General features: G+C 42.8%; 1 protein-coding gene across 3 annotated transcripts in view; it reads left to right on the forward strand.

Annotated features, from left to right (window-relative positions):
- The window catches only part of ROBO3 (roundabout guidance receptor 3), a 414,329-nt gene that overhangs the window by 348,686 nt on the left and 52,994 nt on the right, over positions 1-12,649 (forward strand). For 2 of the 3 annotated variants that reach the window (XM_040326160.1, XM_040326162.1), the window contains exons 7-9: positions 1,871-1,882; positions 7,208-7,332; positions 12,339-12,510. In XM_040326160.1, coding sequence (XP_040182094.1) covers positions 1,871-1,882; positions 7,208-7,332; positions 12,339-12,510 — 309 coding nt within the window. The remainder of the gene's footprint in view (positions 1-1,870; positions 1,883-7,207; positions 7,333-12,338; positions 12,511-12,649) is intronic. The other variant, XM_040326161.1, reaches the window with a different exon arrangement.

Below are 12,649 nucleotides of genomic sequence, written 5' to 3' on the forward strand. Positions count from 1 at the left end.
GCAGCTGTGGGGTTGTAGGCCAGCGTTTCAGTAAAGAGTCAGTGACCTCTTTCGCAACAACGGCACTCACTCCTTATGATTTGATGTGCTGGATGTTGCCTAGGGCAGCTATGTGAAGCTGGTGGGTTTTGGGTCATACATGGCAGTCTTGCAGCCAGTGTATTCATTTAATGTCAAAGCGCAGGTCAGAAAATATATTTGCTATTAAAACATAAATTACTAAACCTTGACCTGAAGTCTAAGCATATATTCAAAAGCCACAGTAATGCAGCTCTGTATTCATTAATACGTCATTCATTTAATTTTTTTCAAAGCAAATAGTGTAATATTCAGGATTTAGCTTAGTATCAACTACATGCAGTCCAGGTACCAACTGGGAGATGGAGAGGCAACTAAAGGAACCAATCGGGTGTGCTGTAGTGAAAGTAGCATGCTGATAGGAGGAGATAGTACATACCTCCCAACTTTCTGAAATGGGAATGAGGGACACCTATCAGCAAAAGTATGCAGGCATAGGACACACCCCTTGCCACGCCCCTTTAAGGGAGCATTGCACAAAAAAAAACCAAGATTTGTTAAAGCGGGGGCTCACCCGTAAATAACACTTTTTTCCCTTAGATGGATGCTCGTTTTGTCTAGGGGAATTGGCTAGTTGTTTTAAAATATGACCTGTACTTACCGTTTACGAGATGCATCTTCTCCGCCGCTTCCGGGTATGGGCTGCGGGACTGGGCGTTCCTATTTTGATTGACAGTCTTCCAAGAGGCTTCCGACGGTCGCATCCATCGCGTCACGATTTTCCGAAAGAAGCCGAACGTCGGTGCGCAGGCGCAGTATAGAGCCGCACTGACGTTCGGCTTCTTTCGGCTACTAGTGGCGCGATGGATGTGACTGTCGGAAGCCTCTCGGAAGACTGTCAATCAAGAAGGAACGCCCGCTCCCGAAGACCCATACCCAGAAGCGACGGAGAAGATGCATCTCAAAAACGGGTAAGTACGGCTCATATTTTAAAACAACTAGCCGATTCCCCTAGACAAAACGAGCATACATCTAAGGGGAAAAGAGAAAAAAAAACTTCATTGGGTGAACTCCCGCTTTAAACCCACAAGTGCTTTTTTTTTTTACCATTAGTATTCCTTTATATTGGCTTTTGGAATTTACAAATGCAGCAATTTAGAAATCAGATGAAAGGTTTAGTGCTGGAAAACACTTTTTGATAGATAAAAAGTGCATTTTATATACATCTATATAGATCAGACCAAAATGAGGGACAAACCAGGAGGAATGAGGGACAGAGGGACATTGCTCGAAATCAGGGACAGTCCCTCGAAATCAGGGACAGTTGGGAGGTATGGATAGTAGAGTGATGAGAGGTGAGCCCACGAGTCTGCTGCTTCTCCTTTCACTGTCCAGTCAGGATGGGGAGGGACATGATCTGGTTAAATGGAACAGAGAACAATCAGGTCTCCTTCCCTACCAGTCAGGACTGTGCTGTGTGGCATAATTGTGTAAATCTTAATACAGGCTGAACAGAAGTACAAATCCTTTGACACATAGACCAGCTCCCATATATGCATTTCATCTGTGTATTCAGCTGTTTGTCTTGAGTTCAGCTTTAACATTTTGTATATATTATTGGTTATTGTAAAGTGCTATCATTTTCTTGCATTCAGGCAGATTTTTTTTTTCAGTACAACTAATTGCTGCTTTCATTGTGATTGAGAGACAGGTCCACTTGACTCACGACTCAAATGTCATGTCATAATTCATGTCTTGTTCTTCACGTTGTCATTTTACAACATTTCAATTCAACCGCACTCATCCCATCCTTATGTTTTTGTTTCATATATTTTTTTCAACGTCGTTGCAGTTGGTCCATTCTGTAAGTATTCATTTCACCTCATTCCATGCATGCTTGGGGCACGGGTCTGATTGTTGGATGTTACCTTTGGCTGTTTATAGGTTTTCTTGCATGTTATTTTCCCACTGTAATTCCCTTTGCAGAGACGTTAAATCTGTTTTTCAAAATTTGCCTTCTTCCAGCATGTTGGTTTGGTCCCCTTTGAATTTGAAAATAAGCAAATATGGTTACCCTCACATATTTATCATATTAAAAATTACAAATAGAAATAGGTTAATACGATATTTTACGTTAAACTGCATTCATTTCCTCAGAACCCTGGAAAATACATTTGATAGGTTATAACTGTGCCATTTTAAAGTGCATACTATGCAGTGCTATTGCCTCTAGCACCGGCAATATCTTGCATACCTTTATGATCCATTTATATTCATTCTATACAAATTAATATAGCAAAGCATGCACTTGAGTCCTTTTAAAGTTCTGATTTGAATTCAAACCCTGATGAAGTGGTTTGTCCCCTAAAACACACTGGGCGGATCAGTAATGCTCCCCCGCCGTATGCTCAGAGGGGATCGCTCCGCTGAGCCGGCGGATGACAGGGCGCTCCCCACACACTGTGCAGGGACCACCCTGTCTTTTCTCCGCTCTCCCCTATAGGGGGATCGGATGAACACGGACCGTATGTCCGTGTTCATCCGATCCGCAGACGGAAGGAAAAATAGGGTTTTCTTCCATCTGCGGAATCGGATCATTGCGGAGGCGGGCGAGATCGGGTGTCAGCGGATGTTCATCCGCTGACACCCGCAATCTCATAGGGACCAATGTATGTCCCTTTTTCATCTGCAAACGGATGGATGAAAAAGCAGACATACGGGTCCGCATGTGTGAAAGGGGCCTTATATGTGACCCATTAAAGGGATTTGGATTCCTAACATTTGATCTGGTGCCCATCTCAATTGTTTATGCTGTGTGTCACCTTCTGGGTACTCATTGAAGGGTAGAACTGTTTCGTGTGCCACCTCACCAGAACCGAATAATGACCTTCTCTTCACTGCTTTGTGCAAATAAGTGTTAGAATCCCTGTGCAACTTAGATGTATCCCTTTGGAAACTATAACTATAAGGTCATGCTTATCCAGCATCCACTACTAACAATGCATGCCTGATACAACTTCTGCTGATTACTTCTCAAGTATCATTTGCCCAGCTCTGGAGAGAAGCACTACAAGTCCCAGCATTCATAAAACAAACTTCTAAAGAGACTTGCACACTACTTCTTTATTTCTGTTTTTCTGAAGAATCTCATGTTAATGTATCCGGACAGCTGCAGAGAAGGTTTATTTTAGACCTGTAATGATAACCTGCTCCTGTATTGGCCCCCTCCAAACTGATGTCCAATCAGATAGGGAACAGCAGGGATGGAAGATCATACTGGCGACTCTGTTTGGCTCTAGAACAATCACTCCCATTGTATTCTAAATGATATGGAAGATCGACACCCTGCACGGTCCACACGTATGACTAATTTGCCCATCACCATAGATGCCATGTAGAATAACCCCTTCCCCATCAAGAAGTCATAGGTTCCTGTAAAATTTAGACATTTAACATTTTTATGCAGTTTAACTCACAAAATACATATTAACATGTTTTAATGTTGTGAGAAAAAAATGATTTTTAACCCTTAATATGGCCTGTACAGAGAAAATGCATTAAAAAAGTTAAATGAGCACAATTCATTAACAATGCAGGTCAACATGATTTAACACATGTCGGCATGCATGAATTTTCTTCTTTTTTGTGTACATTGGAAGAAAGGCTTTAAGGGGTTAATTGTGTCATTCGGGTACATTTAGGTCATATCCCAGCCTTGTCCCACAGCTAATGAGCATCTAATTTCCTGTCTAGCTCTTATCAGCTAAAGAGCCGGCCCTGATCTCATGTCTAGGGTCCCTTTCATCTCTCACCGCCCTGACTAAAGTGGTAAGGAAACTCATGCAATTTTCCTGACGTTCCTGACCACTTTAAAGGGTCAGTCCTTATAAAACCTTACCCTCGCTTTGTGTATAATCTAGAGAGTATACTGGTCCAATGCTTGGCATGTTTGCTGCTTGCACTCAGCTCTCCACCACAAACATTTTGTGGTTTTAAGAGGCCAAACTATAAAAATTGGGATGGAAGGGGATCAAACATGTCAGTGAGTAGAACTGGAGTGGTTTCAACTTCCACTACAAATTGCCACAAAATTCTCTAAGGCTTCTGATAAACGTCCAGCGACCAGGACTCACTGTGATACTCATAACATGGAGACAGCGGAGCGCACACATTACTTTTGGTGGAAATTCTTACTGGGATCTGGTTCTGATCCACCATTTCTCTATGTATGTCACTCTTTCTGTGTAATAGCAATCACATCCAACTGTCTAAAATGGCCGTTATCCCTTTACAGGAGAGGAAAGACTAGCTGATCATTGCACCTTTCTCAAAATTGGCTCTTTTATCACATTGTTTACTGGCAGCCTTAAAGTAAACCTGTCAGAGGCATTTAAAGCCCCTTCATACTACGCATTGTTTTACCCTAATATCGGCTATGCACCTTTTTTTAATGTGCGTTGTGGTGCTACACAGTGTGAGTGTGTAGCATGCTACTGTATCAGTGCATTCAATTGTTTTTATTGACCCATTACTATGGTGGGTGACCTTCTAGGCCAATAGAAAGACAGGCAGCTCTTTACACTACAGGGAGTTGTTGCAACTGGTAGGTTAAAGCAGTCCAGGACACAAAGAAACCAACGCTAGGAGATATAAGTGAGAAGCCTGCATTGTAGGACACACCCTGTTCAGTACCTCTAAGGTACCAACGGGTTTACCTCCAACCAGATTCTTATCTTATCTCCAAACAGATTCTTATCTAATGGCACTTACTTGAGTGTCTGGGTCTCCCTCAGCTAAGGCATCCCTGCTCTGTATTTTTTGGAGATCTAACAGGGGGACTGTGCACACTCCTAAGTAGATGGTAGCATGGTCAGAAGAAACTTCTCAAGAGATTGCAGAAGAGAGAGCTCAAGAGATGGTAGCATGGTCTTCTAGAAAGATCTCAAGAGGTTGCAAAATAAAGATCTCAAGAGATGGCAGCATGGTCTTCTAGAAAGATCTCAAGAGTCTGCAAAAGAAAGATCTCAAGAGATGGCAGCATGGTCAGAAGAAAGATCTCAAGAGATGGCAGCATGGTCTTCTAGAAAGATCTCAAGAGGTTGCAAAAGAAAGATCTCAAGAGATGGCAGCATGGTCAGAAGAAAGATCTCAAGACATGGCAGCATGGTCTTCTAGAAATATCTCAAGAGTCTGCAAAATAAAGATCTCAAGAGATGGCAGCATGGTCAGAAGAAAGATCTCAAGAGATGGCAGCATGGTCTTCTAGAAAGATCTCAAGAGTCTGCAAACGAAGGATCTCAAGAGATGGCAGCATGGTCAGAAGAAAGATCTCAAGAGGTTGCATAAGAGAGATCTCAAGAGATGGCAGCATGGTTAGATGATAGATCCCATGAGATAGAAGCGTGATTCAAGGAAAATCTCAGGAGGTGGCATTATGGTCAGAAGAAAGATATTAGGGGAAGACAACATGGTTAGAATATAGATCCCATGAGATGACATCATGATCAGAAGATTAATATCTAAAGATTGCAAAAGAAAGATCTCAAGAGATGGCATCATGGTCAGAAGAAGGATCTCAAGAAATTGCAGATAAAATATCTCAAGATATAGCAGCATGGTTAGAAGATAGATCCCATGAGATAGTAGCGTGATTAAAAGAAAAATCTCAGGAGATGATATTATGGTCTGAAGGAAGATATCAAGAGAAAATACATCCCATAAAATGGCAACATGTTCAGAAGAAAAATCGGAAGAGGTGGCATTATGTTCAGAAGAAAGATCGGAAGAGGTGGTAGCATGTTCAGAAGAAAGATCGGAAGAGGTGGCAGCATGGTTAGAAGAAAGATCTCAAGGGATGGCAGCATTTTCAGACTGTAAACCCCATGAGGTGGTTGTATGGTCATAAGAAAGATCTCAAAAGATGGCAGCATTGTCAGAATATAGATCCCTTTGAGATACAAGAAGCTAATGCACTAGACTCCACCTAACTAAACTATCACTTCTATATCAGCAGTCATCCAACCAATTCACAAGGACCCTTTGGCATCATAGAGGCGCAGCAAGCACCCACCCTTCTGTAGATTCACCAGAGATCTTCATCTTACCTGAAATTTTCCTTTAATCTTACTATCTAAATCTGCCGTAACGGCTAAAATGTCCAGACAAACCCTTTAAATAAATGGCTGATTGAGAAAGAAACACGTCTACATGTAGCCATGTTTACTGCAGCGCTGAGCCTGGAGCGTGATGCTTTTATGAATATTTAAAGCGCTGCCTTTTAACGCGGACCTTCTGGGAGCCCTGTACCACGGTGCAGGCGAAACTGAGCTCATTGCCTTGTAAATAAGCACTGGTAATTAGCGGGCGTGATCTGCTTCACAACAAGCGCTAGAAATGAGAATTGTGATTTACAGCAGATAAGTCCAACAATTGATGTATGTGTAATGTAGTAACAGTCAGGAATATTACACTGAGGCTGACCGTACAATAACCGGAGCTTGCAGTGTTATGGAAATGAAGGAGGCTCTATCTGACTTGCTGCAGATTGTGAGAAGCTCACAGTGTGCAGTGAACTCAGAGTAAGCAATATCAATAATTACCTCCCCAATCCAAATTTGTGGAGGTAATTAAGCAATACTGAGTGCTTGGAGGTGAGAAAAGTGTCAGTGGGCAATTTTTTAAAGCATGCTTAAAGTGGAACTTCACTCTTCCAATCAACACTGATTATTTGTAATCCTCATGCTGCTAGCATTAGTAAATAGATCAGAAAGCATATCCAATTTGTTTTAAACCTTATTTTTTTATTTCTTTAGTTACTTCCTGGTTTCTTGCCTAGTCAAATGATGTCATACATCCCATGAGTCTCCAGGAGGGGAGGAGGGGTTTTCTCAGCTAAGCACACTCTCTTGTATGCATGTGTGAATTAAGGGCAGATGGATTCCAAGACATAAATGCTACATGAATCATTTGCCCTTACTCAAGATGGCCACGGGTAGAAATGCTAGGGGGTTGTTTTATCAAAGTTATTTCTCAACAAACTAAAACCTAATGGATGCATTGGTTTGCTTTAAATATTAAAAAATAATGAAATAATGTTTCTGGTTTGTGCCCAGTGCTCAGAGGCAGTGAAGATTCGCTTTAATTTCTTGTTTAGTCTAAATGATTTACTCTAATGCTTACAACATTCTAGTTCCGCCCCAGCTGGTGACCCGTCCACGAGACCAGATTGTCGTCCAGGGCCGCACCGTGACCTTCCAGTGTGAGACCAAAGGGAACCCACCCCCTGCTGTGTTCTGGCAGAAAGAAGGGAGTCAGGTAAGTGTGATGTCATACTGATGATGTACTCTTATCCTAGCCTGGTTCTAATCTTTTAAGACAAATGGAACCAAAATTTTAATAAGTTGTTTCTAGCAGGATCAACATGTATTTTTTCTTTTTTTTTTTGCTTTTGTCAAACAGATATAACAGAACTCTTTCACTTGCAAATTTAACAGACCAAAGGCAGTAAATAACAGACGTTCATTGTTGGGGGGTTTACATTCACTTTAGGGCTCATTTACACAAGTGGTGTGTTGGGCCTCCCAGCACAGTCCTAAAGTAAGCAAAAGGCAATTTCCTTTGCTTCACTTCACATTAATGTGCTGCATTGGTGTTGATGAAAAAAAGATTCGGACATGATGCATTTTTGCGCAGCGCTGCAAGGAAAAAGGAAAGCAATGCAGTGTGTTTAACACATATTGCAGCACGTGTTTACACGCATTGTGCGAACCATACACACGTACACTGTAGTGTGAAGAGAAACTTCACTCTGCCTAACCCCCCAAAAAATAAAAATCCCTAACACTTGTCCCTGTTTTACAATAAAAAAAAAAAAAAACATGCTAGATCATGGAGCCCAGCGTTATTTTGCTTGAAGTAAAAGATCTCCCTTGGCCCGTTTTCTCCAGCGTCGCCATCTTTGAGATCTGGCACATGTGTAGACACACTGTGAGTCTCTGCTAGGTCTACAGGCGTGCGCATGTGTGACCTCTCCCAACCATTTGCTGGGACGGCTGCACATCCCAGGAGGTGGTTTGAGAGGCATCACACGTGTGTGGACACGCCGCTGAAAACTGGCGAAGCCCCATGCCATGTCTGCCCATGTGAGACGGGCTGTGGGGTCATCCTAGCCTGGGCCAGGATTTAGGAAAAAAAATGATTACATTTTTTTTTTTAAACATTTTTTTTTTTTTTTAATGTGTAAGGGGGAAAAGTTTCTCTATAGTTTTATGTATTCTAGGCAGCACTCATTGAATTCATTCCTGGCCAGTGGCCGTTGAGGAATGTGGTTTTGTCTCAGGACCATGTGTAGGCCGCTGACAGCATCGTATATTTTGTCGGCTCTCACCAGGACTGGGAGGTTGTTTTTGGGTCAGGTCAGAGATTAACCACCCAAGAAGTGGTTGGATTGACGTGTTTACAGAGGAAATGTGACCCACTTTGCCATCTCTACTAGAGGAGGGGATGTGCTCAGAGCCAAGTTTACCTTCCAGATAAACCTTTAACCAGCGGGTGATAATGGTGTCCACAGCCTGAAGATGGAATGAAATCAGAGAGTTGCCAGTCACAGTTGGCTTCATAGTTTACTGAAAGCAAACAGTTGACTCTGGACATTTTCCAGCATGCTGTTAAATTTTATTTAAATATTTGATCCAGATGAAAATTCCATGCTACCTAGACAACAGTTCATTAAAGTGTATCTAAAGCCAAAACTAATATCGGGACTTTTGCTTTAACTAATATTCTATAAGTGAGAAAGCTAGATCTAATACAGATTTGTTTAGTAATTCAGTCAACTTAAAGTAAGCTCTCAGTGTTTTTGGTCTTACTCCTTAAGGACATAAAATTGCGTTACTTCTCTGAACTTGTCTTTACAGGAAAAAGGTTAACAGTGGACAGTGCAGTCTACCGCCAGTCAGTTAGCTTTGGGAAGAGAGGGCGTTGCAAAGGAGTGTCTTGCTATTCTAGTCTATGGAGCTGTGTTCTTCTGATGCACATGGTGTATGGAGACACAACTCCACAGGATGCTGCAAGACAAATGAGCCACTGTGAAACACCTTGCACAGCAGTCATGCATGAACTTAAAGTGATATTAAACTATTTTTTTGTTAAAAAGAAACATGCAAAACTTAATTGCTCTGTGCAGCAGATTTGCACAGAGCAGCCCAGATCCTCCTCTCCTCACTTTTCTGGCACTGCACTTCTGCCGAGTGCACCTACAGCAAGCAGGTTGCTATAGTGTCACCCGAGCCGCTGCTCTGTGTGTCCATTCAGACAGAGAGCCACAGCTCGGCCCCTCCCACTCCCATTGGCTCACTGACCGCTGCTGTCTCAATGAGCCAATGAGGAGGGAGAGTCCCCAGACAGCCAAGGCTCTCGTCAGGTAAGTATAAAGGTGGCTGAGGGGGGCTGCTGCACACAGAAGGCATTTCATCTTAATGCATAGAATGTAAAAAACCTTCTGCATTAAGAACCACTTTAAACTGAACACAAGCAAGGATTAAAATATGAAGACGCTGCTTACGCCGTGATTAAAATCAGCTTCTGAAAGTGCTTAAAAAGCTGAAGATTTAATATACCTATAACCATTCCATGCCCTGGACGAGTGTGTTGGTCCAGAAACATGTTAGCTGGACTCTCATCATTTGGACTGAAAGTGAGGAAGAAACCAACGTTTTGAGTTGCACCCAGAACAAGAAATGGTGGAAAATCCTCCTATAGGGACATCTGTTCTGCTGAAAACTCCAATGTAAGCACTCTTACATTGGAGTGCTTACTTCTCACTTCCTGTCGTCTCTACAGGACAGGAAGTGAAGGGAAATTTCCCCAATGGGAGACAGATGGAAACCAACAAAGGATTTCAACTTTCCTTATTCTATCCAAAGAAGAGGTTTAGCTTTAGGTATCCTTTAGACTTTTAGCAGGGTCAGTGCTGTCAGCTTGCTACAATTTAGGAGCTTACTGAATTTCTGGCAGATCTACGGCTATTTTGCTGCACTTGCAGTCTTTTTACGGGATAAAACAAGGAGAGATGTGCAGATATCGCAGGAATGTCCTAAACCTTTTTTTCCCAGACATACAGTTTAATGTTTGGTAATTAGATTTGAGATTTTGCTGATAGGCGGTATGTACCCCTCCTCCCACCTTCTGCCTGTGGCTCTCAATAAAAATAATGGAGTCTCCCATTAGTGGGTCTTTTAGCAGAATAAATAAACAGAGAGAGAGAGTCCTATAAAGCAGAATTGGGGCCCTTTGAGGTCGGCCAGGAATGCACCTTTTATTATCTGATATTCTTAAGTAAACAGGCCGAATTACAGCCACTGTGTTAAGTAAACGGCAGGTTGTGTATTCAGGAATAAAACACAAAGCATGGCCTGACCTGGCCGTATCATAAATTTGTAGCTCAGGGGCCGACGTGTCAAGGCTGCTGCTGTAATGAACACGGCTTTATTTTCTGTGTCAGCAAACAGAGCTGGCTGTGAGGTGGGGTGCTGAGGTCTTTTGTTCTGTGAGAACGCGCTAAAATTGCTTCATGTTTGCTCCGCACTACGCATAATGACTCCCGGTGTTCATACACAACCCATGATCTGATCTGCTTAAGTGGTGGCAATTGGGATTTAGTAGACATTCATTTCAAAGAGCAACATTTTATAACAATGTCTGGAGACAAAGGCCATCCCTCTGGCCCACTTGACATGTGCCCAGACTAGACCTGTCACCCCGAAAGAGCTGCTGGCATTTATTGGGCTCTCCTACCCTTCCCAATTGTGACTCTGTGTAATGGCACACAACACTAAAACTCCAAAAATTCAGTTACTTTGGTCTTTTTTCAGTTTGTTTTCTGGATGAACATGTGGAGAGAAGGTTAGGGGGTACTGGATGGTCGAAAATATCTCAAGCCTACTCTGCTACAAAAATGAATGATGATCATTTTTTTTTTGGGTAGCTGTTGGAGGTTCTAGACCGTAGCAGCCTTCTGTCTTTGATGGTGGCCCTAAATTCTTCAGTAGCAGCCTCCCAATATTAATAGAACTACTGAGTATAGTGGAACCTCGGATTGCGAGTAACGCGGTTAACGAGCGTTTCGCAATGCGAACACTGTATTTAAAAAAATCGTAACTCGATTTGCAAGTGTTGTCTCGCAAAACGAGCCCGATTCAGGCCAAATCGATGTGAAGTACCGCGTTTGGCCTGAGGTGGGGGGGGCGCCGATCGGCGCTGTTTAAAAATGAACGGAAAGGCCCGAGGACAGCTTGGCTGACCTCTGCAAATCTCGGGAACAAAGTCTTTCCAAGGTTTGCCAAGGTCAGCCGAAGTGTCCTCGGGCCTTTTCGGACGTTTCCGAGGCTCTCCGGCGCCCCCCGCCTCTGGCTGCATGCAGTATTGCATGCCATTGAAGTCAATGCGGGACTAATTATTTTTGTTTCCATTGACTTTAATGGGGAAACTCGCTTTGATATGCAAGTACTTTGGATCACGAGCATTCCTCTGGAACGGATTATGCTCGTAATCTGAGGTTCCACTGTACCTCTATTGGGTGGCCTAGAGTTTAGCAACCTCCCAATAGCAATTAGTCCTTGGACTCCAATATAGTAGTCCAAGGGCTGAATAACGAGGTCTCTGTGCCATGTCCATCTGGCTGCAGCCTCCCCTGTGCCCTCCTGTACATCATTCCACCTAGCACTGGTAGCCATCTTCCCGGTTGTCCAGGCCAGCTTAGATTTCTTTAAAACTTGGCTCATGAACCTTCTCTACAGTGTCATCCTCTTCAGGCAAAAAGCCTGGGAGGGAAGGACCCTTCTAAAATGTTCCTCCGGATATTTATCCTCACCCTTCAGATAAAATCACTAGAATAAAAAACCCCCATGATTGGCCAAGGCAGACAAATATTCATAAATTATTCATACATTTCTCACACTAACTACTGGAGACAGACAACTCAACAGCAGCAGGCAGAAATAATCAATGGCCTGAGCTTAGGGGAAACCCATCAAACCCAGAAAACATGAACAAATTCATTTTACTATTGTGTTTTTTATCGAAGCGCTGCGCAAACTGTTGGCGCTATATAAATCCTCTATATTAATAATCATGTGCTTTGTGTATTTATAGACTGTAATGATTTCTTTCAATAAAAAAAAATATTGTATGCTACATAGACCCCGTAATCTGTAGACCAGAGCGGCCCATTTACGGCCCATTTACTGAAATATGGCAAAAAGTTTGTATCAGCCCACAGAGACTCTACTGCAGCCAATGAGAATTTTGCATTTCGCTTTCAGATATTGCTATTCCCCAGCCAGCCGCCACAGACCGTGGGCCGATTCTCAGTATCACCCAGCGGTGAATTAACCATCATTGATGTCCAGACGGGGGACTCCGGATACTACATGTGTCAGGCCATCAGCGTAGCTGGGAGCATCCTTGCAAAAGCCCTCTTGGAAGTGGAAGATGGTAAGGGCATACTGAAATATTATGTGTATTAGAAGTTGTGTGTTAAAACCCAATTCCAGGAAGTTTGAAAATCATTCCTTGCTTAACTGCTTGTTTAGTCTAGTGCACTGGTCTCCAAACTGTGGCCTGGGGGCCCTTT

This window comes from Rana temporaria, chromosome 10 (assembly GCF_905171775.1).
Source record: "Rana temporaria chromosome 10, aRanTem1.1, whole genome shotgun sequence".
Taxonomy (NCBI): domain Eukaryota; kingdom Metazoa; phylum Chordata; class Amphibia; order Anura; family Ranidae; genus Rana; species Rana temporaria.